This window comes from Panthera onca, chromosome E1 (genome assembly GCF_046562875.1).
Source record: "Panthera onca isolate mPanOnc1 chromosome E1, mPanOnc1 haplotype 2, whole genome shotgun sequence".
NCBI lineage: Eukaryota > Metazoa > Chordata > Mammalia > Carnivora > Felidae > Panthera > Panthera onca.
This window is the reverse complement of record NC_138352.1, coordinates 40,632,909-40,652,413: the sequence shown is the minus strand read 5'-3', so window position 1 is coordinate 40,652,413 and position 19,505 is coordinate 40,632,909. Positions and strand designations below refer to the sequence as shown.

Genomic DNA, 19,505 nt, shown 5'->3' with positions numbered 1-19,505 from the left:
GATGCCTTTCACCCTTGACATTTCAAAACCAATCTCCCATCCCTGATAATGCAGGAATGTTCCTCTGGCTATGGACCTCTGCCAGCACGAATGAGCGTCCCAGCCACCAACAGAGTAAACATTACTCAACTGGCCAGAGCTCTGTCACACGCATTCTTCCCCTGTGTTTCTAACCTCATGCAGAGCACAGCCCAACCCTGTTGGGTCTAGAACCTGGGAATTTAAACCCAGGCAAGCAGGAGCGTGCGACAGAGAAAGCTCCTCCCAAAGGAAACAACTCTGCTCATCAGTTATGGGTAGACAGGGCTGTCTTTCCTATGACGCCAACACATACGGCCGGGGAGGGGGCCAGGCAGAATTAGGCCCGGGAACCTATCCTCAGAAATCCATTTCCCCTCTCCCCACAGAGGAGTCACTTTCTTGAGAAAAGAGGCAGACACGCAAATTATTCAGTCTAGTGACCGTCTGAGAGGCTCATCTGGGATAAAAGATTGTGAACTGGGAGGTCCAGAAATAAAAGCTTTAAATAAAGGAGATAGCACGGCTGCCTCAGTTTCCTCACTGGTAACACGGGACTACCACCAGCTCTTATTCTCATTTCCTCCCCTCTGGGGATAAAGATTAACATTTGTGAAGAGTTCAGATTAAAAATCCGAAAGCCTGAGAGGAAAAAAGCTGATGCAAGGCGGAAGCAGTTGAAACACTGGGCTGGGTTTTAATTCCACATCTCTTTCTACCCGAGGTGGCTGGGTTAGGAGCCCAGTTCCTAAGAGGAGAAATACAGACAGGCCTGCGGGGACGGTAAACATTCTTGAACTCAAGGAGTAAAAGTTGAGTGATACTTAAGGAAAGCCCACAAACTGGTTTTCTTATAAAAATCAAAGCAAATGTAACCAACGGGGGAAAAAAAATCGTCTTCCATCAAAAGCATCTTGGCCAAGAACAGAAGTTGACCTGCACAGTGCACCTGAGAAAATCACACATGTAGGAGGGCCACAGAAACCGGCCACCATGCCTGGTCCTTACTGGAGAGCCCGTTTCTGCAGGCAAACATCAGATGCTTTGCAACAAGCCCTTCAGCCCGGAGGCCACTGTTACAAGTGAAAGAAACCAGGCCGGCACTTGAGAACTTGAGAAGTCCTCACATCTGTGAGTGTTTTACGCAGCCTGCTCTCAATGTGTCACGGATGCCCATTCGACAGAATGGAAAGCTGAGGTTCGAAGAGGAAGAGGTTATTTTCACTACCTCTTGTGAAGGGGCCCCCAGCAAGTCAGCGGCGTCCTAAAGCCGACCCTTCTTCTTCTTCCCTGTAAGCCCCAAATTGATTCCAGGTAGGTTGAGCCTCCATCGTGACCCCCCAAGGAGTTTGAAATGATTTTGTTTACTCGTTTCTTGACTGTCTCTGTCACTGGAATGTAAGCCCAACGAGGGCAAGACCTTGCCTGCAGTCTCCACTGTGTCCTCAGCACCTCGCACAGAGCCTAGCCTGTGAGAGGCGCTCGGTAAATATTGGTGGAATGAGCAACTGATGACCAGGTTTCACATGGTCTGTGGAGCTGAGCGGTGCAAAAGCGACAGTGGTATACATTTCTCCTCTAGGTCTCCTGATTTTGCTGAGGTTAGTGGGAGGCATGCCCCTTAAAGAAGGAGGAAGGGGGAGTGAGAGAGGAGGAGAAAGCGAGAGTAAAATATAATCAAAATAGAAATAGCACTGACACATTGGGGTGATTTTGTGTTTGAAGGCGCAGGGTGAGTGCACCGAGGAGTAGTACTTACGAAGCAGCCTGGATCTCGTTAGTGCTTTACCTAGTGTGAAAAAGGCCAATGGGGGTGCCTGTAGGGGGCCTACCCATTCCTGACTTCTTGGGGCCTAAGCATAAGTCTCACTACCTAGGATGCTTAAAGCAGGTGGGGGGTGGGGGGTTGAAATGGGTGCTTCCATGGGCACAGGCTGAGCATTTCTAAAGGTTTGGGGCTGCGGGTGGGAAGCCCGAATTTGGACTCACTCTGTTAGAACCCAGTTTGAGGCTCATCGGGTTGATTTTGAGGAAGGATCAATTAATGGGAATTTACTGTGGCAACACTAAATGTCACTTAAATGCCTTTTTCTCCAAAGGAAGCTGGAGTGAAAACTTAGAAGGGTTAAAAGCGGACATCGTTAGGCCTAAAGGCTGTGAGGACAGACAGAGCACTGCCGCAGTCTGGCTCCTGGGGTCTCTTTTCTCAGAGGCAGCCTTTGCAAGGAGGGGTAATGTAGCTGTAACAAAGGCCCCTGGGCTTGGCTGGCGAGGAGGACGATGACGCTTCTAGTGGATCTGGGGAACGAAGAAGGCTATAAAGCCATCAGCAGACTGAGCCACTGGGTGTCCACACAAAAGTAAGGTCCTAAAAACAGACATCTGTATTGTGACTGAAAGGCTCATAAAATTGCCTTAGAAAGGAGAGGTTTTCCACTGCGACCCATTCATAAGCAGGGCCCCGCTGGGAAGTGACACCCGGGGAGAAGATCCTTTGAGGCCTGGCAAGTGTCAGAGCTGCCCCGTTACGGGAGTTTGCCTGGCCAGACCCCAGCCTCTTCATCACCACCGTTGGAGGCAGCTCCCCCAGCAGCAGCAGCAGCAGCAGCAGCAGCAGCAGCAGCATGACAGATAGCCATTGGGTACCAGCTCATGGACGCTGGTCCCAGGCTGCACCAGGCATCGGGGTGAGGCTTTGGAGGTTGGATGATTACTGGCTTCCACTGAACAGGAGCACCAGCAAAGCACTCAGGGAGCAGTCCCCCAAGGATGGCAGCTGCTTAGAGCCATCTCTCCAAATGACTCTGATCTGCAAAAAAAAATCCAGGCCCTTTTCTAGACCTTGGCTTACTCAACATAAACTCAGGAAGAGCTATTCTAGCTCTTTTCTTGTCCAAGACATGCTGGTAAGAAATTATAATAGGAACTAATGTAGTAGAGCATTAAGCTGACTAGTAGAACTAAATTAAACTAGTAGACTAAGCTAGTAAACTAAACCAGTAGAACATTAAGAGAAAAAGAATAATAATATGCTCTCTTTTATGTTGAGAGAGAGAGAACAAGCAAGCACATGTGAGCAGGGGAGAGGGGCAGAGGGAAAGAGAGAGAATCTTAAGCAGACTCCATGCTTAGCACAGAGCCCAACATGGGGCTCCATCCCACGACCCGGGGATCATGACCTGAGCTGAAATCCAGAGTCTGATGCTCAAATGACTGAGCCACCCAGGCACCCCAAAAATATGTTCTTTGAAAACTTCCTGGTAACATTAAATATTGGAGGTTATGCATGTGTGTGTGCGTGTGTGTGTGTGTGTGTGTGTGTGTGTGTGTGTGTATACACTGTATACTTTGGTTAAGCAGTATCAATGAAAGTAGAGCTGGATGTCATTGTTTCTAGAAAAGGGAAAATATGCTTTAAATCATAATATGTACTATGTTACGTAAAGCGAGACAAACTATGGAGTTTGTCAGTTTAACTCTAAACCTGAAAAACAGATTACAAAATAGGGGATTTATGTATTCGGGTTTTGGACAAGAAGCCCTTCATAATAGATATGGTCAGTGCACAAATAATGGAATGTCCACCATGTGCCAGGCACAGGTTATGGACTGGAGACATAGTGGTGAAGAAAGCCAACTCGGGCTTCGATGTGGGTACAGCCTGGAATTCCACCACTCAGCATACATACACAGTTTTAGAGACTCCGGGAACTACTTTTCCTCACAGGAAGAATGAGACTTACTGGATTTCTTTCTTTTTCTTTGACATATAGGGATGCAAACCTTATACTTCACCCAGCAGGAAGATTCTCAAGAAGGAGGAGAAGGCTTGTTTCTGTTTCCATTGGTAAAACATCTTGAGATAAATCAAGCAGCTATTTTGTACCCACCATGCAAATTGATGTGACACAAATGGGAGATGTTATTCAGAGGTTTTCCCCGCTCGCTGAACAAGAACTCCCTGGGCTTCATCACCAACCCAGTCCAAGAGGTGCTGACCAGGAAGCGGCACCCTGCCTTGGGTAGGGCCAGAAGGCAATGGGCATGCAGGCTGCCACTCAAAGGCCCTGAAAGTGTTAACCTTCAGCAGTGATAGGTGTCTCGTTTACACCCATTATAAATCTGTTTATTGTGACTGGCCCCACCCAATCTGCCGCTGCTGTAAAGCTCTAATGGTCCCTAATAAAGGTGGAAGGATTGTAACAGCACACAGTTCCTGAAATGGGGAAGGAGCGAGAGACAGACAGATGATGAGCTTAACAATAAGATATCACAATGACCAACGTCCCTCTGCTACTTCAGGCAGCAGGGGCCTGGGCCCCAACACTTGATGCTACATGCAATCTCCAAATACTCACCTGTCAGAGCTGAAAGGTCCGACACCCTCATTTGCCAGAATCCCTGAGAAGTTAGGTGATTGGCCCAAGGTCACCCCTTCTCATTCGCAGATCAGGTCTCCTGAATCCTAGTCCAGGGCCCTTCCCCCAGCTGCCTCACCTCTCCTAGTTTAGCAAAGGGCCTTCAGGATCATCATCAACCCCTTCAGACCCTCCTGCTCCATCTGGCCTTGTGATGTCCAGCCCTGACTGTATATCCAAGTTTCTTAAGAGAGTTTATTGAAACTTTCCACGCCTGACCCGCCACCCCCCCCACCCCCCCCCACCCCCCCCTCCCGCCAACATCAAGTTCTGATTCTAAAAGGTGTAGGTGGGGGAGATGTGGGTGTTTTTAATGAGCTCCCAAGATGCCTTTTATGTGGGCTGGGATGGAGGTGTAAGAAGCACAGGTCTTGCCAATACTTGGGTTTCATGGTTTCTGATGTCTCAAATGAGAAGCAGGGTTCGTGGAAAAGGAAACTTCCAGGGTGAAACTGCAAGCCACACCCTAGTCAAGAACCCAAGGAAACCCAAAGCTCTTCTTCTCTCTCAAGGCCCTAAGGGCTCCTGAGCCAACCCAACAATACCTTGTCAGGCATCTTGTTGCTGGGCCCTTTATCATACTTAAACCTCACATCAGCCCTGAGGAGACAGACATCACAATCCCTGATCCCTATTTTATAGATGAACACACTGAGGTTCAACGAGCCCAAGTAACCATCAGAGAGTGAAGGAACCACAGATCAAGCCCAAGCCTGTTTGGGGATGCTACCCCTTGCTACCCAGATACACCCTTCTTGAGTGCAGTCCAGGCAAGGGCCTGCCCGTAGCCAGCTTGCCTCAGGGGATGGAGACTTCCCTGGGAGAGTCATTAAACACTAAAGATATCTGCATGGTGTTTTTCCAGCTTGGGAGGGAGGTGAGTCTGTGTTCTGAGAAAGATGGTTCTTGACTTCCTGAAAGCATTAGAGATTGGGCTTCATCGGTTGACTCCTCAGTGGCTAAACTCACACAGTGGTGCTTTTGTCGGGCTACTGAAGCCAGAGCACAGGGCAACAGGAAGGCGTATCTTAGGCAGATGCAGGCTCACAGGCTGAGGGAAGCAGCTTCCAGAGAATCAGCCCTCTGGAGCCTCTGAGGTTTCCTGTGTTCACTGCAGGAGTTGTGTCCACCCTCCCCTTCTTACTGCTCTTGTGCCTGAAATTTGGGGGAGCTTCCCTCCTAAGAACAAAGGCCATTAAGCTTCTCTGATCGGGCTTCCACCAAGAAAGTACCACACCCCCTCTAATTGGCAGGATCCCAGGGCTAATTACTAACAAGCAGGGTGCTCGCGCCTCCTTAAATTAAAGGAGAAAAATGCCCTACAGGAAATTCAGGGTCATCTTATGAACCTGACCTCCTGCTACATGGTCATGAGCCTCCGCCCCTCCCCACAATCCTTGGCGCTTCCCAGCTCTGTTTTTTTGCTCTAAATGCCTATGGTACTGAATATGGCACTGGACGTGCGTTATGGATGTCACAGAGCAGTCCTTCTTGGAAGAATGAGAAACTGCATTATACAAGAAGCCAGACTTAATCTGCCACAAACACCAAGATGAGTGTCTAGTTGGAAACCCTTCAAGTTCTCTAAAAGTCAGGGTTGAAAGAAACCTCCAAGAGGAACAGAGAGAAAGAGGGGGAATAAAAACCCAAAACAAGGCCCTGCAAGGAATGGCAATAGCTACCATTCATGAGCACCTGCTACATCCAGGGTGCTTTACATACACCAGCTCATTTAATCCTCATAGCCTCTGCATGAGTTGGTGTCCCGTTTTACAAATTGAAAAACTGGGGCTTAGTGATCCCAGAGATTTGCCCATTGTCACACAGGCCAAGTCGAGGTTGGAATTCAGGTCTGCCTGCATAGTATATGACTCGTTGCTACACCCACTGGATTTAGAAAAGCATTTCCCCAGATTATCTTCAATCTGTATCACACGTCAGGGTGATGGTCAGGCATCTATGGCACAGCCTGGGCACTGGGATTTTTACATTTTTTTTTAACATTTATTTTTATTTTGAGAGAGTGATAGAGAGCAAGCAGGGGAGAGGCACGGAAGGAGGGAGACAGAATACCAAGCAGCACAGAATACCTTACAGCACAGAGCCCAATGAGGGGCTCGAACTGATAAACCGTGAAATCATGACCTGAGCCGAAATCAAGAGTCGGATGCTTGACCAACTGAGCCACCGAGGCACCCCTGGGCATTGGGATTTTAGAAGCTCCCTAGTTGATTCTAAAGTGTGGCAAGGTATTGGAAACCATTATCCTAGAGTGGGGGTCCGCAAACTGTGGTCCAAACAGGCCAAAGCAGTTTGTGGGACCCATGAGCTCAGCTTGGCTTTTACCTTTTTAAACGGTTGGGGGAAAAATCCAAAGAAGAATATTTTGTGATATTTGAAAATTATAGGAAATTCGAATCTCAGTCCCGTACACAACGTTTTGTTGGAAGACAGCCACATTCGTTTGTTTACATATGGTTCATGGCCACATTTATCCCACAAAGGCAGAGTCAAGTAATTGTGAAGACAGACTATACAGCCCAAAAAGCCTAAATTATTTACATAAAAAGTTTGCCAACCCCTATACCAGAGTTCCTAGGATGATAACCACAACTGAATGCCTCATTTGACCTTATATTGGGGCTATGTTACATTCATATATATATGAATTTTCATATATGTGGGTGTGTATGTATGTGTGTGTGTGTGTGTGTGTGTGTGTATATATATATATATATATATATATATATATATATACATATATAGCTTCCCCATTTGTGCTTGTACTTCTCATCGAAAAGTGGGTAGAGGCAAAATGCCAGATCTTGTGCCTTCCCATCGAGCAGCTAGCTTCAAAGGCCCTTGCACAGATTTTGGCCGCTCTCTGTACCTCTGGTGCTTAATTCCCCCCAAGTTCCTGTCCGTTCCCATCAAACCTTCAACAAACAGATTCCAAGGGCACTTCTATAACCTCCAGGCAGGGGCTGTGTGTTTACTGGCAGCTTCCTTCCTCCTCAGTGCTGACTGGAGGCAACAAGGAGTCCTTGAATCATCTAAGGGTCCTTCAGGGGGATTAGGCATGGCCCACGGGGCTGCCTACAGTGATAGCACTCCAGTATCTCCTGGCTCCTTTGTGCACAAGCTCTGAGCCCCACCAGCCCAGCAGCCAGGTTTCTTTGTATGCAGACCAGGCTCGGTCCACTATCAGGAGGAGGTTGCCAGCAGAATCTCTGAAGGCTGGGCCTCTTAATCTCATTAATATCCTGATTGTCTTCCTCAATCTAGCGGCAGCCGACTGGGTGGTACCGCAAGATAAAATGACCTTCAAATTCAGCAGATAAAATGGCCGTCAGATAAAGTCCTTCTGAAGGAGAAACGTGGAGCCAGGTCCACCCCTGGACTCCCAGTCAGTACAAAAGGGTTTCCTAAAACACCAGATGTTTCAAGGTGGCATTTGTTTCTTTTCTGAACTGAAATAAGCTGCTACTTTGGGACAATAGGGCTTATTTACTATGGGGACCTTTGCTGCCGAGATGAATATTTTTACGACCACCCTCATAAACGCCCCGCCCCTTGTCTGCTGCCCGGGGAGGGGGCGGAGCTTCAGAGGTGAGCTGAGGTGACCGGGCTGTCTCAGAAGCCCCATTAAGTTGTTAAGGCATTTAGTGCCCCAGACAGTGCCGACTGCAAGGGCAGTTCAAATCCCTGCCCAGATGGGGATGGGGTGGTGGAAGAGGGGGCTCACATCTCTTTCTGCAGAGTGCAGAATCTACCTTGGTCAGGGGCAACAGTTGGTGCAGGGGAAGCAGTAAACTAGCCAGACTGGGAGACCCCCATCCTTGGCCATGCTCTCCTAAAGCCTTTTGTCTTTCATAGGGGAGCAATAAGAATGTGGGAAAAGAAGGGACTGTGGGGGTATTGTGTGTGTGTTGGTTTCCATGCCTGAAAAGTTCTTAGCATCTGCATAAAGCAGAAGAGATGGTCAGTGTGTAATAGTTCAAAACCTGTCTCTACTGCTTGCTAACTATATGAACTTGGGCAAATTATCTACATTCCAAACATCTTACCTTCGTTCATTGTAAAATGGGGATATGGGTACAGAAAGTTTCTACCCTACAAGGTTGTCATGAGAATTAGATAAGATGATGCATGGAGGCACTCAGCGCAGGGCCTGGAACCCAGGAAATATTTAATCAACACTAGCTGTTATGATTATTCACATTAGCCATAACCCTTCCGTTGGGCACTTTTGAGATTTCCTTGGGTCCTACAGATTTCAGCATCAGGGAAAGCAGCAGCAACCACACAGATACCCTGGCCCAGAGTTTGATTTGTCTGAGACTCAGTCTTTGGACTCTTGTGGGTGACTTGGTAGGGCATGCGAGAGGCCACAAGGGGGAGGTGGGAGGCAAGATTCTCCGGGTTTCAAGCTCTGATCTGACCATCAAATCCACTAGGCTTGGAGAAAGGGCAAGAGAAGCAGGAGTAAGCAGCCACAGAAATAAAGGTCTCCACTTAAAGTACCCAAAGATTCTTCTGGAAGGGCTTCTTCTCACCTCTGGGAGAATGAGCCTCAATCTCCTTCCCGAAAGATGATAGAAGAGTGAGGACATGATGTGTTGGCTGAATGAAAGCTGAAGACCTTCTGCTACCCCCTTGCTGTCGCAGACAGCTGCAGGCTGGAGCAAAGGGTACAGTGAGCCAGGCCACCACAGATCATGCAGCTGGGCCCCACGGCTTGGGCCAAGGCTAGCCCAGCTTCCATTCCATGCCAGCTTCCTCCTCCTCCTCCTCCTCCTCCTCCTCCTCCTCCTCCTCGAGCCAATCAATACAAGCACCTGTCTCCAACCAGTCCCCTTCCTCACCACAGCCCTGCTCTCTGACCTTTTGGGGGCCTTTCTCTTGATTCCACTCCAGAATGGAGGTAGGGGCCATCACTCCGGGCCTGCTCAATGGCCTCAGAATGGGCTGTCATGGGGCCTATAACCAGGGACAGCTCCTGCTGGCGAGAGCAGGGCTGGGAGGGGGGTGTGTGTGCAGATAAAGGCCTTCCAGGCTGAAGATAAATGGCCGCCTGCAGCCTGCTACAGTAACTTCAGGCCCCCAAGAAGAGCAAACAAAGGGTGCCCCTGTGACACTCACTGGAAAGATGAAGGCCCATCAGCGGCAGCCAGGCTGGTTCAAAGCCCCAACTTAATTGGCAATTAAGCATGCATAAGGGAGACAAAGCCATGACAACCCTGGGCTGCATGCTGGTGTGTGATTGTAAAGCCGGGAGGGGCAACGCCGAAAACAGCTGATTCTGCTGACAGCGTGTTTGTAGGGCACCTTGTAACCAATCAGCCGCTGACAGAGGCAAAGTGCTCCTCCTGCCACTCCTATTGTGCCGGACATTCCAGGACCAGGGTCACACTGTGGTCACCGTGGGCAAGTGGGCCACAGCACACCCAGAGTGGCTGGGAGAGAAGGCGGCTCGTTAGGGAAGGGATGCTCTCCTCTCCAGGAAGAAGGTTCAAGGGAAAGATTTGTCTCTAAAGTGCCTCCAGTCCTCCTGGCTCAGAGGCTGGCGTTCAGAGGGGAGGGAGTGCGGGGGAGGGAGATCGGGGCCTTGTCTCCCCAGCTTAGCCTTGGAGGGTGTTTGGTGCTGCTGCTGACTCTGGGTGTTGGTCTCTCCTCGGCCTCCACAGAGCTCGTTTTGTATTCTACACCCACGTACATTCTGGGCTTGGTTAGAGAGTGTACCTTGGCCGTGGGGCCCATGATAGGAAGTGCACCATGAGGCTCTATGGACCGTAGCCCTCCCTGAGTGCTGGGCTCCAGCCTGCTGTCGGCCTAGCCCTGGGTGCGTTCCCCAGCAGCCCCATTACACCTCACGTGCCCCCCCTGGCAACCTGAGAGGGGGAAACAGACACGCATGCCAGCATCCTGCACCCCAGGCCCCAGCCCAGTGGCCGCTTCTGCTTCCACTCCCAGGGCCAGGTCACATGTCACTGCCTCTTAGGAATAATGCCCCAGTGTGTGAAATTTAGAAGGAAATGGATTTCTGCTGCCTGTCCTTCTTCCCACCGCTGTAGTAACAAGAGTGATAATGATAGCAATTACAGTTTATTGGGAAAGATGGTGTTTATACATTCTCTCATTTAATCCTCACGTGGACCCGATGAGGTAGGCCTGACTTCTTGATTTTACAGACAGGAAAGTCAGACTCAGAGAAGTTACATGGCTGGGTCACGCTGCAGTTATGGGAATCAATCTGGCTGGCTAGATGTGGGCTTCAAAACTAAGTCCAGAGCATCCACTCTCTGGGCATGGAAAGGACTATCCTGACGAGCCCCGAGTGAAAATTAAGGCAGAGGGGAAGGGCAGCCACTGAAAATATACAATGTCCCATAATTAATGCTCCATAAATAGGAGTCTCTCCCTAGAAAGACACACAAAGCCCTGAAAGACAGCCTTGGTCCCTAGATGGTTCTGGGCCCTCCATGCCAGCACAATGTCTTCCCAAGAAGACAATATGCCCCTGTGGGCAGGGACACGTGTGCATCTATGCTGTACCAAGTGGGAATCAGCAGGCCTGAGTTCCAGTCCCATCTGCCACCATCGTTCTGTATAACTTTGGCAAGTCACTGCTTCTTTTGAGCCTCAGTTTCCTTCTTTGACGTTCTGCCCAGTTCCAGCATTCCATGATTTTTTTCAAAGGCCAACATCTAGGAAGACCCCAGAGAACCCACTCCAAGTGGGCCATGCCTTCTGGGACTCCACTCAGAGGGCTCTGGGACTGTATTTTCCACCCACCCTGCTCAGATTCCAGGACCTGTCCCTGTCCCTCCAGCCCCTCTCTGTCTCCTGTCCATATACAGAAGGCCTAAGCTAACGACCCTGTGGTGACCTCACCACAACCCCAGCTTGTCAGAAAGCTGCTGGGCCTTTGTTTGGTTTGCAGGCTCCCTGACTTTGGTGTGGAGATCACAGGTCCCAACACAATAGCCATTGTCTCCTCAATAATGCCCCTTGCCCCAACCACGCCCCCCACAGCTCCAGAGCCAGCTCCGTGGATCACTGCGGGCGGCAAGTGCTCCAGTCTTGCTCAGTGCAGGCCACATGCCGTTTGCCACTGCCCTCTGAACCCTGGTTTGAATTTCCATTAAGGCACTGGGTTACTCTGCAATCGGACCAGTGTCCATCAGGGCTCCTCTGCCTCTCAAGGGTAACCAAAACTTACTCCCCGTGTGGCTGAGCCTCCCCTTCTATGGGAGTTGGATCCAGAGAAGCCCCTAGCCCTGGCCCTGGCTTCATGCCAGACAGTTTCAGGCTCCCAGAGATCCTGGTGGGAGCACAGAGTGGAACAAAAGCTTGGGCCCCACAATACTTAGGCCAGCCCCAGACCTCAGGGCTCTCTAAGCAGTGGAGCAACCAGCAGGCAAGGAAGCAACAGACTTCAGAACCAACCCTGAGTTGGAAATGGTGCTTGGTTCTCCTTTTGCAAGCCCTTCCCCAGAGCAGGCGGGAGACCATGCCATACTCTTTCTACACGGGCACCACGCTGGCCTCAATAAGCATCCTAATTCTGGGAAGCCAGCTTTCCTGGAAGAACTAAGCCCCAGGCGGAGAAGTGCCTTCAGACTATGCGTGATGGAACACTCAGCATATAGGGCTTCCACCCTGATAAACCCACACCCCACAGCAGAGGCATGCTAATTCAGGCCGGGACCTGGCACACAGTAGGTACTCAATGAGTTTTGGCCGATTCATCAGTGCAAAGACTTTATGTGGCTGTTTCCACCCAAACTCTGGCAGAGAACAAGCAGAGACTATCAACAGAGTGGCCCTTCCCCAGAGGCCCCTGGGCTCCTCCTGCTGGAGCTGGACAGAGCCCTGGAGTAGGATATGGACAGGGGTGGAGGAGGTGACCCCTTTGCCTGCAGTGTGGACCTGGCATGCCAATAAGGCAGCCTCTCCGTCTAATCTGACAGCCGCACTGACTTGCTGAGTCAGCAGCCACACAGGGAGAAGAAAGGGGACCAGAGAAGACTGGGGAGAGGGGCTCTTGGAGGCTGAGCAAGGACTCAGAGGAAACCTGACCACAGCCAAACACTGTTTTCACAAGAACACTCTGGCAATGGGAGGCCAGCCTGAGCACCATCCCAGAGCATTTCCTCCTCTGAAAAGTCTTGACCCAGATGAGACCCATGGCGGGAAGCAGGATGGTTGGGCTGCCGAGGCAGTGAGGCCTGGGCTGGGCTTACCTGACAGCTTATTTGGAGGAGAGGTGCTGGGCTGGTGGTGGGGAGAGCCGTGGGAGAGCAGGGGGTTCAGGTTGTGCGTCTGGTTGGAGCTGTAGGCATCCATGGCCAGCTTCTGCCGGAACGCCTCCTCCTTCCTGCGGTTTGCAAACCAGTTGTAGACACGGACCTCAGTGACCAGGTTGGAGCCCAGGCCGTGGGCTTTGGAGGGGGAGACGCCTCGCTGCAAACATTCTGCCCTGAGGATGGAGAGTGGGGGAGATGGTGAGCAAGGACAGCCAGGGGGAGGCTTGCCGGTGTTTGGCCCCAGACACACAATCCCAGTGGTCTCGGTTAGGAGTACGAAGAGGCCAAGGATAGAGCTAGATCCTGGGGAAAAGCCTGTCCTGAGAAAAGTCCAGCCTGTGTAGTAGTTCTCTGATGACATGCTGGGAATAGGGCCAAACACAGGTGCAGCACAAGCTCTGTGGCCCTGTCAGTGAGGGGCATAGGCCTCTGGTGTGGCTCCTTACAAGAAGAGAGTAGTCGAGAGGCAGGTAATTCAGGGAGAAGGTCCAGACTGGGCCTCTTGACATCTTATGTTGCTACCCTTCCCGACCTACAAAAGGTGACATCCTTCACTAGCTCTGGTTCCCTTCAAAGGGACTTCTGGTCATTTGGGGTTTGGATACCCCCAAAGGGTGCCAGGGAAACCAAATTCCTCATTTGTGCCACAGGAATCCTCCCCAAAAGGCAGGCTGGGTGAGGTACAAGGAGAACATGCCCAGGTGGCTGGTCTCCAGCTTTATCATTGCCCATGAAACCCCAATTCCACGTGTCAGAGACTTTTAGACACCATTGGATGCTAGGGGGCTTCTCATTAGCAGGGGGACAGAGTATAGGCTGTGACATGTCCAAGCTGATTGCTTTGCCTCCCCCTTCCTGGCCTGACCTCCCCAGCCATATGTTATTGCTAGAGCCAGCCCAGCCCAGAAACAGAGAGACCACAGGTGTTGGCCAGAGCAAAGACCAGACTTTTAAGAAAGTCAGTGTTGGAGGGACACCGGGGTAGCTCAATCAGTTAAGTGTCCAACTCTGGATTTCAGCTCAGGTCTGAATCTCATGGTTCATGAGTTCCAGCCCTATATTGGGCTCCATGCTGACAGCATGGAGCCTGCTTGGGATTCTCTCTCTCTCTGCCCCTCCCGCACTTATGCGAGTGCTCTCTCTCTCTCTCTCTCTCAAAATAAATAAATAAACTTAAAAAAAAATCAATGTTGGAGTCAGGGAGGATGGCAGGAATGAATGAATGAATAAATAAGGAAATAAATAAGGTATCCCAAGGATTTCTAATAGTTTTCTTTAAAATTACATGTAGTTGTTAAGATACCAAAAGAACTCTATTCAGTGTGGGCAGAGTGGATTGGACAGATCTGACCAGGTCTTTTCTGCCAAGTTTCCTTTTAGACCAATGGTTTTTCCCTAGTCTGCATGGAGGTCAGACATATGATTCTCATTTCACTGGCATACTTTAGACCAGGATTCTCCAGAGTATCTTCCCTACAATAATAGCTCATGGTGTAAATATCCCCCAGAAAAAAAAAAAAGATTCCACAGCTAACAATCAATTCAACAAAGCCAAGTAAGTCTCTTGACTCTAGGCCTTCTTGGAATCTTTAATATGTTACTTTATGCCATGACTCCCCAAGAGGAAGTATGCATCCGATTGATGTTTCTCAAATTATTTGAGACTTATTTGACTTATTCAAGTCTTATTTGACTTGAAATTGGGGTTCCGTGGAATGCACATTGGGAAACCCCAATTTAGCCACACTTAGCTGGATAATCAGTATTTCAATATCCTGGGACTGAGGGGATGGATCTCAGGTCCGTGTGCTTGCCTGCCTGCTCGAGCGAGTTTCTGGTCGTGTTACCTGTTGCACTCCTCCACTAATGCTTCCCTCTCTTCCTTGCTGGGGTTCTTTTGCCGGTCGTAGGCCTGGTACAAGATTTGCTGGGATGCGGGCCCCCATTTGAACCGGTTGCGACGCATCTTCTTGTTGGGGGGCTCAGAGCAGGCGTCATCGGACTGCCCAGGCCCCTGGCTCTGTTGACTGAACTCTGGAAAGAGAAACAGCAGCTGATCCTGACTGCTTTTGTCTGTCATATTTCCAGAACTCTGGACTGTCTGGTTGAATTCTGCAAAGAGAGAGGAGTAGATTTGATAGGGTCTGTAGCCTTCACTTGGCAGACAGACAGACGGACGGACGGACGGACGGACGGACAGACAAAAACACTTTTATTCTTCTTCCCAAAGCTTTGCCATCTGCCGTTATTTCATGTGGGGTGTGGGGTACAGAGGGGAAGCCCATGATAGGCTCCTCTCTGCCCACCTCACTCTGCCCCACAAAGGCACCCCTTTCCTTTCTTTAAAGGAGCTCAAATATGACCAACCATTGTTTTTAGGGGTAATGTGTTTTCATTGGATCACTGGCTCTCAGACAATGAAGCAACCCTCTGAATCCTGACATCTTGTGTTTTGGTGTCCAAGAGGATGAGCTCAACCAAGTCTCAGGTCTAGAGGGAAAGGGCTCAAAGGTACAATTTGCACTTAGACAAAATATTCAGAGACTAAAAACAGCTTTCCCCACCTCTCCTCTCTCCTCATAGATCCTAGGGGTCCACATTATGATGCTATGTTCTTAGAAAAACCCAGGACCCAAACCTGTTGACTGGTACTTTGAAATAAATAGAACTGGAGTTTTATATTAGAAAGAGAAGCAGATTTGATCTGATTTCAGATCATTTCAAAGGTGATGGTGTGTATGTGTGTGTCCAGGGGTCCATTTATGAGGGAAATAGCCCCAGAGGGAAATGTCTCACAGACTTGCCTACACATTTAAAAGATGGCAAATGCACAAGTCTACAGACAAAGGATCTTTCTAGTAATGGCATTTAATGAGTTGGAGAAAGATAAATATAGGTGAAATGATGCTCCCTGTCCACCCAATTCCCAGGGTCCAGGTACCGTCGATACATTTTTGGTTGAATGAATGAATGAAAGGTGGCAGCTCACCCAGTGATGACACCCTAGCCTATATGGTTTAAATGAGGTTTGATATTTACTTGTGGGCGAACTTTGTTGTTGTCCTCCTCATATCTGCATGAAGCAGGGTTCAGGGTCATTAGTTCCATTTTACAGATGAATAAGCATAGAGGCCAACCGCCCTGCTGAGCAAGGACACATAACAGATTCATTTCCTAACTCCTGGTCCCCATGTTCTGGACCTTGATGTTTTTCTTTCTTCGTTCCTAGAGTCCCTCCTGCAGGTCTCAGAGGCAACTCGTTCCAAAATTCTCCAAGGTTCAAAGTCGGGACTACTATTTAATGCTTGAATCCCCTTGACAACACCCTACCATGTGTTTTTCCAGTCTATTCCCTCCGGCAATAGGGAACTTACTACCAATCTAAGGATCCATTTCCATTTGGTTCCATCTTCAGAAGCAGTGGGCCTCTAACCAGCCTGGACTCAGGACTCAGCGATAGGTGGTGTTGGGCTTTGTTTGAACCGGTTGCCGATTGGCCAAGGTACAAGCAGACTCCTTGGTGGATGGACCGAACATGTCACTGGGGCCTTTGATTTGGGCCCCACCCACTTTGGATGATTCTCAGGCTACTTAAAGTGGTGTTTTCACTGGTTCCCAACACTTGCTTTAGATACCTGAGAGAAAGTTCTGCCAAATCTACTGGCAGGAAGCCACTGCCTCGGTTGGATACTGGCGGGTCCCAGCCAAGTCACCTAATTCCCCCCTGCCCTCAGCTTCCCTGCCTGTGGAATGGGACTGGGTGAACACCTAAGGGGCACTCAACAGTCTCTCAGAACATCTACCTCTAGTCAGGATGGTGATGGGGACCCGAATTCCTATGGATGCCATGTCTCTCAAAGTGCTTTCATACCTCTTATGTCATTTGGCTTCATGGCAGCCAACTAGTGCATTTACCTCAGGGACAATAAGAGGGAGAGAAAGAAGTTCCCCACTCAGGGTCTTCTCTCCTCACTGTGACCCTGTGGAGTCACCATAAGTAAGAGCCAAAAGCCAGTATGGATAATCCCAAGGACCCAGGATCAACATGAGGCTCTTCACGTGCTATGAAGAGATGTGATAACCATGAATATTTATTGAACCACTCCCCCACTATGAAGAGATGTGATAACCATGAATATTTATTGAACCACTCCCCTGGAGGGGTATCGTACAAGGTCCTCTAAGTATATCCCTTCGTCTAGTTCTCACAACCTCTACATGCAAGAAGTATCATTATCTCCACTTTGTAACTGAAGAAACAGAGGTTCAGACTGGTTACAGGACCTGCCCGAAGTCGCATGAATGTGGGGCATCAGCCAGGATATAACCCAGCCTAAAGACACGAAGTTCCTTATCAGCAGCCTATGCATCATCTCTTGCTAAAAACAAAACCCAACCAATACATGCCCCAAACCTTCCAGTCTGACTTGGGTGGAGGTAATACAATGGACTCCACTGTTGTCTGTGGCAGGTGTGAGGCTCACTCAGCCGCCCAGAAGCGCGGGGCTGTCCTCTGAGGGGGCAGCCACTGGCACTGTGTTCAGAACTATGTGTGTGCCGGGATCAGCCTTGATACATTGCCTGTGGGGGCCCAGAACCATCCAGGCTCTCCCCACCTCAGGGCCCTAGCTTCTCAATTTTTGAAGAAGCAAACTCTGGTCTCTACCACCTCTCCTCCACTTCCTTCTAGATTAATGCAGGGTGGGGGGAGGGGAGCGGAGAGACAGAAAATGTTCACTGCCCATAAAAATTACCTTGGAGAAGCTGGTTTCAACAGCCTCTTTACAGACTCAGAGCCAGCTTGGACAAGCAGGTTCTCTATGTGCAGATGGGCCCATGAATATTATCATTTATTATCACTAAAACTTAGTTTTAGTTTCTCAAGAAAATTTATGTAATCTTTTTCAGGTTATTTATTTGAGAACGGGGGAGGGACAGAGAGAGAGGGAGAGAGAATTCCAAACAGGCTCCGCACGGTCAGCACAGAGCCTGACTCAAGGCTTGATCTCATGACCGTGAGATCATGACCTAAGCCAACTGACTGAGCCACCCAGGCACCCATGTATCATCTTTAAATTCTCCCATTTCTTTCTCCTTCCAGACACCCTATTCACTTGTGTCTCTCTTTTATTCATCTCATTTCCTAATTTTTATCCCATGTTTACGTGTCTTATATTCATCCTTCAAGAATTAGTTCCAACATCACCTCCTCTAGGAAGCCCTCTGTGAGGTCTCTAGGCAATTTAGCAGTTCCTCTGCTGCCCCTTGTGTACACCTTTATAACAGCTCTTAGAAAGCTGCTGTCATGATCCACTCAAACATATCATCTCCCCCACTGGGCTGTAAGTCCCTGGAGAAAAGGGCCTTTGTATCTCACCGCCCCACACAGTGTTTGGCACCTAATAGATGTTCATACAGTATTTACAGAATGAAGGAATGTTTCTTAAGGTTTAGGTCTCACGTGGCTTTAAACCAGTAATAACAATAACTCAAAAAATCCCTGGCAGAGCCTGTCGTATGTTTTTGTAAAATGTTTCTTCTCAAGCATGTGGTGAAACTTTCTAGGACTTGTGTGTTTTTCAAAGCTTCTAGCTGGCCTTTCCTGTCTCCCTCTCCTTTCTGGGGGGACTCTCATTGAACACAGAGAGGCAGCTCAAACTGGAGACACCACATGGGGTTTGGATTGGAGTGAGGGCAGGCCCAATGGTTCCCTGGCCTTCGGAGACTGTGTCTCCTGAGAATGTTCTAGGCCTTTTCAGGAATTACAGAGAGTTGCTTCATGTCAGACACACAAATTCTTAAAGACCTAGTCACCATGGATGGTGAGTCAACCCAGAGTGGGCCTCTTCTCCTATGCCACTTTGCTTCTTCTAATCTATCCATTTAATGCTTCAGACAAGCAGCCACAATAGGAGATGGAGGTCTAAAACCTTTCCTTCTGCCATGAAGGCCTTTCCAGCCCACAGACATTGAGACCATAAATACTGAAACAATCACTTCAGAGCAGTGTAGGACAGAAAACAAGAATGATTTTAAAAAGTGGCCATCCAGTGAGAAGGGAGAAATTCCAACCCAGAAGGCAGTGGAAACTGATATCTTAAAGACAGAGAAGCCCACGGCCCAGAGGATAGTATAACGGGAAGGGCAGAAGCTCATACAAAACTTTACTAGGAAAGGGGCTGATGGAAATAATTAAAAGATAATGGAAGTATGCTGTCCTAAAATAAACAGAGAATATCATTCAAATGCTGTTCCAACTTCCCGACACTTCAAAACAAAAATCTCTTGGTATTACTAGGAGGAAGGGATGTTGGGACAGAAAGGAGATTTGGGGATGGGGATGGAAATGACAAGTATTGATCGGTCAGAGTTCCAAATGCAGACACTTGTGCTGTGTCCTGATTTAGCCAGAGAACCTTCTTCATCAGGCAGTGTCACTGGCTCAAGTCTCAAAGCTTTATGGATTTTGGTAAATGTGAGTAATCACCTTGAGTTGCTTCGGGATGCGCGCGCACCCTCCCCCCACCCTCCCAAATATCAGGGTCGAGTTCTGAATACCTCTCTATATAAAAATATCTTCAATTTTGTATGCTCTCTTCAGAGGGGAGGGAAGAGAACAGGAACAGTGATCAATATTATTGATCGCTACAAAATGTCTTCCTTGGAAACTCGGATCTGTGGTTATATATCAAGGGGGAGCTGCTTGGCTGACTTGGGGGACAATATTCCACTGTGACTTACTTGGCTTCAAAGAGAAGGG

The 19,505-nt window shown here is 49.1% G+C and overlaps 1 protein-coding gene across 11 annotated transcripts in view; it reads right to left on the bottom strand.

The window, feature by feature from the left end:
• HNF1B (HNF1 homeobox B) overlaps window positions 1-19,505 on the bottom strand; it is an 82,879-nt gene that overhangs the window by 54,992 nt on the left and 8,382 nt on the right. For 6 of the 11 annotated variants that reach the window (XR_009614355.3, XM_060646646.3, XM_078437452.2 and 3 more), the window contains exons 3-4: window positions 14,593-14,857; window positions 12,683-12,918 (exon numbers count right to left, since the gene is read on the bottom strand). Coding sequence is in view for 10 of the 11 variants with exons in the window: in XM_060646646.3 (XP_060502629.1) it covers window positions 12,683-12,918; window positions 14,593-14,857 (501 nt within the window). In the remaining variant the exon portion in view is untranslated. The remainder of the gene's footprint in view (window positions 1-12,682; window positions 12,919-14,592; window positions 14,858-19,505) is intronic. The other 5 variants (XM_060646647.3, XM_078437454.2, XM_078437455.2 and 2 more) reach the window with 1 other exon arrangement.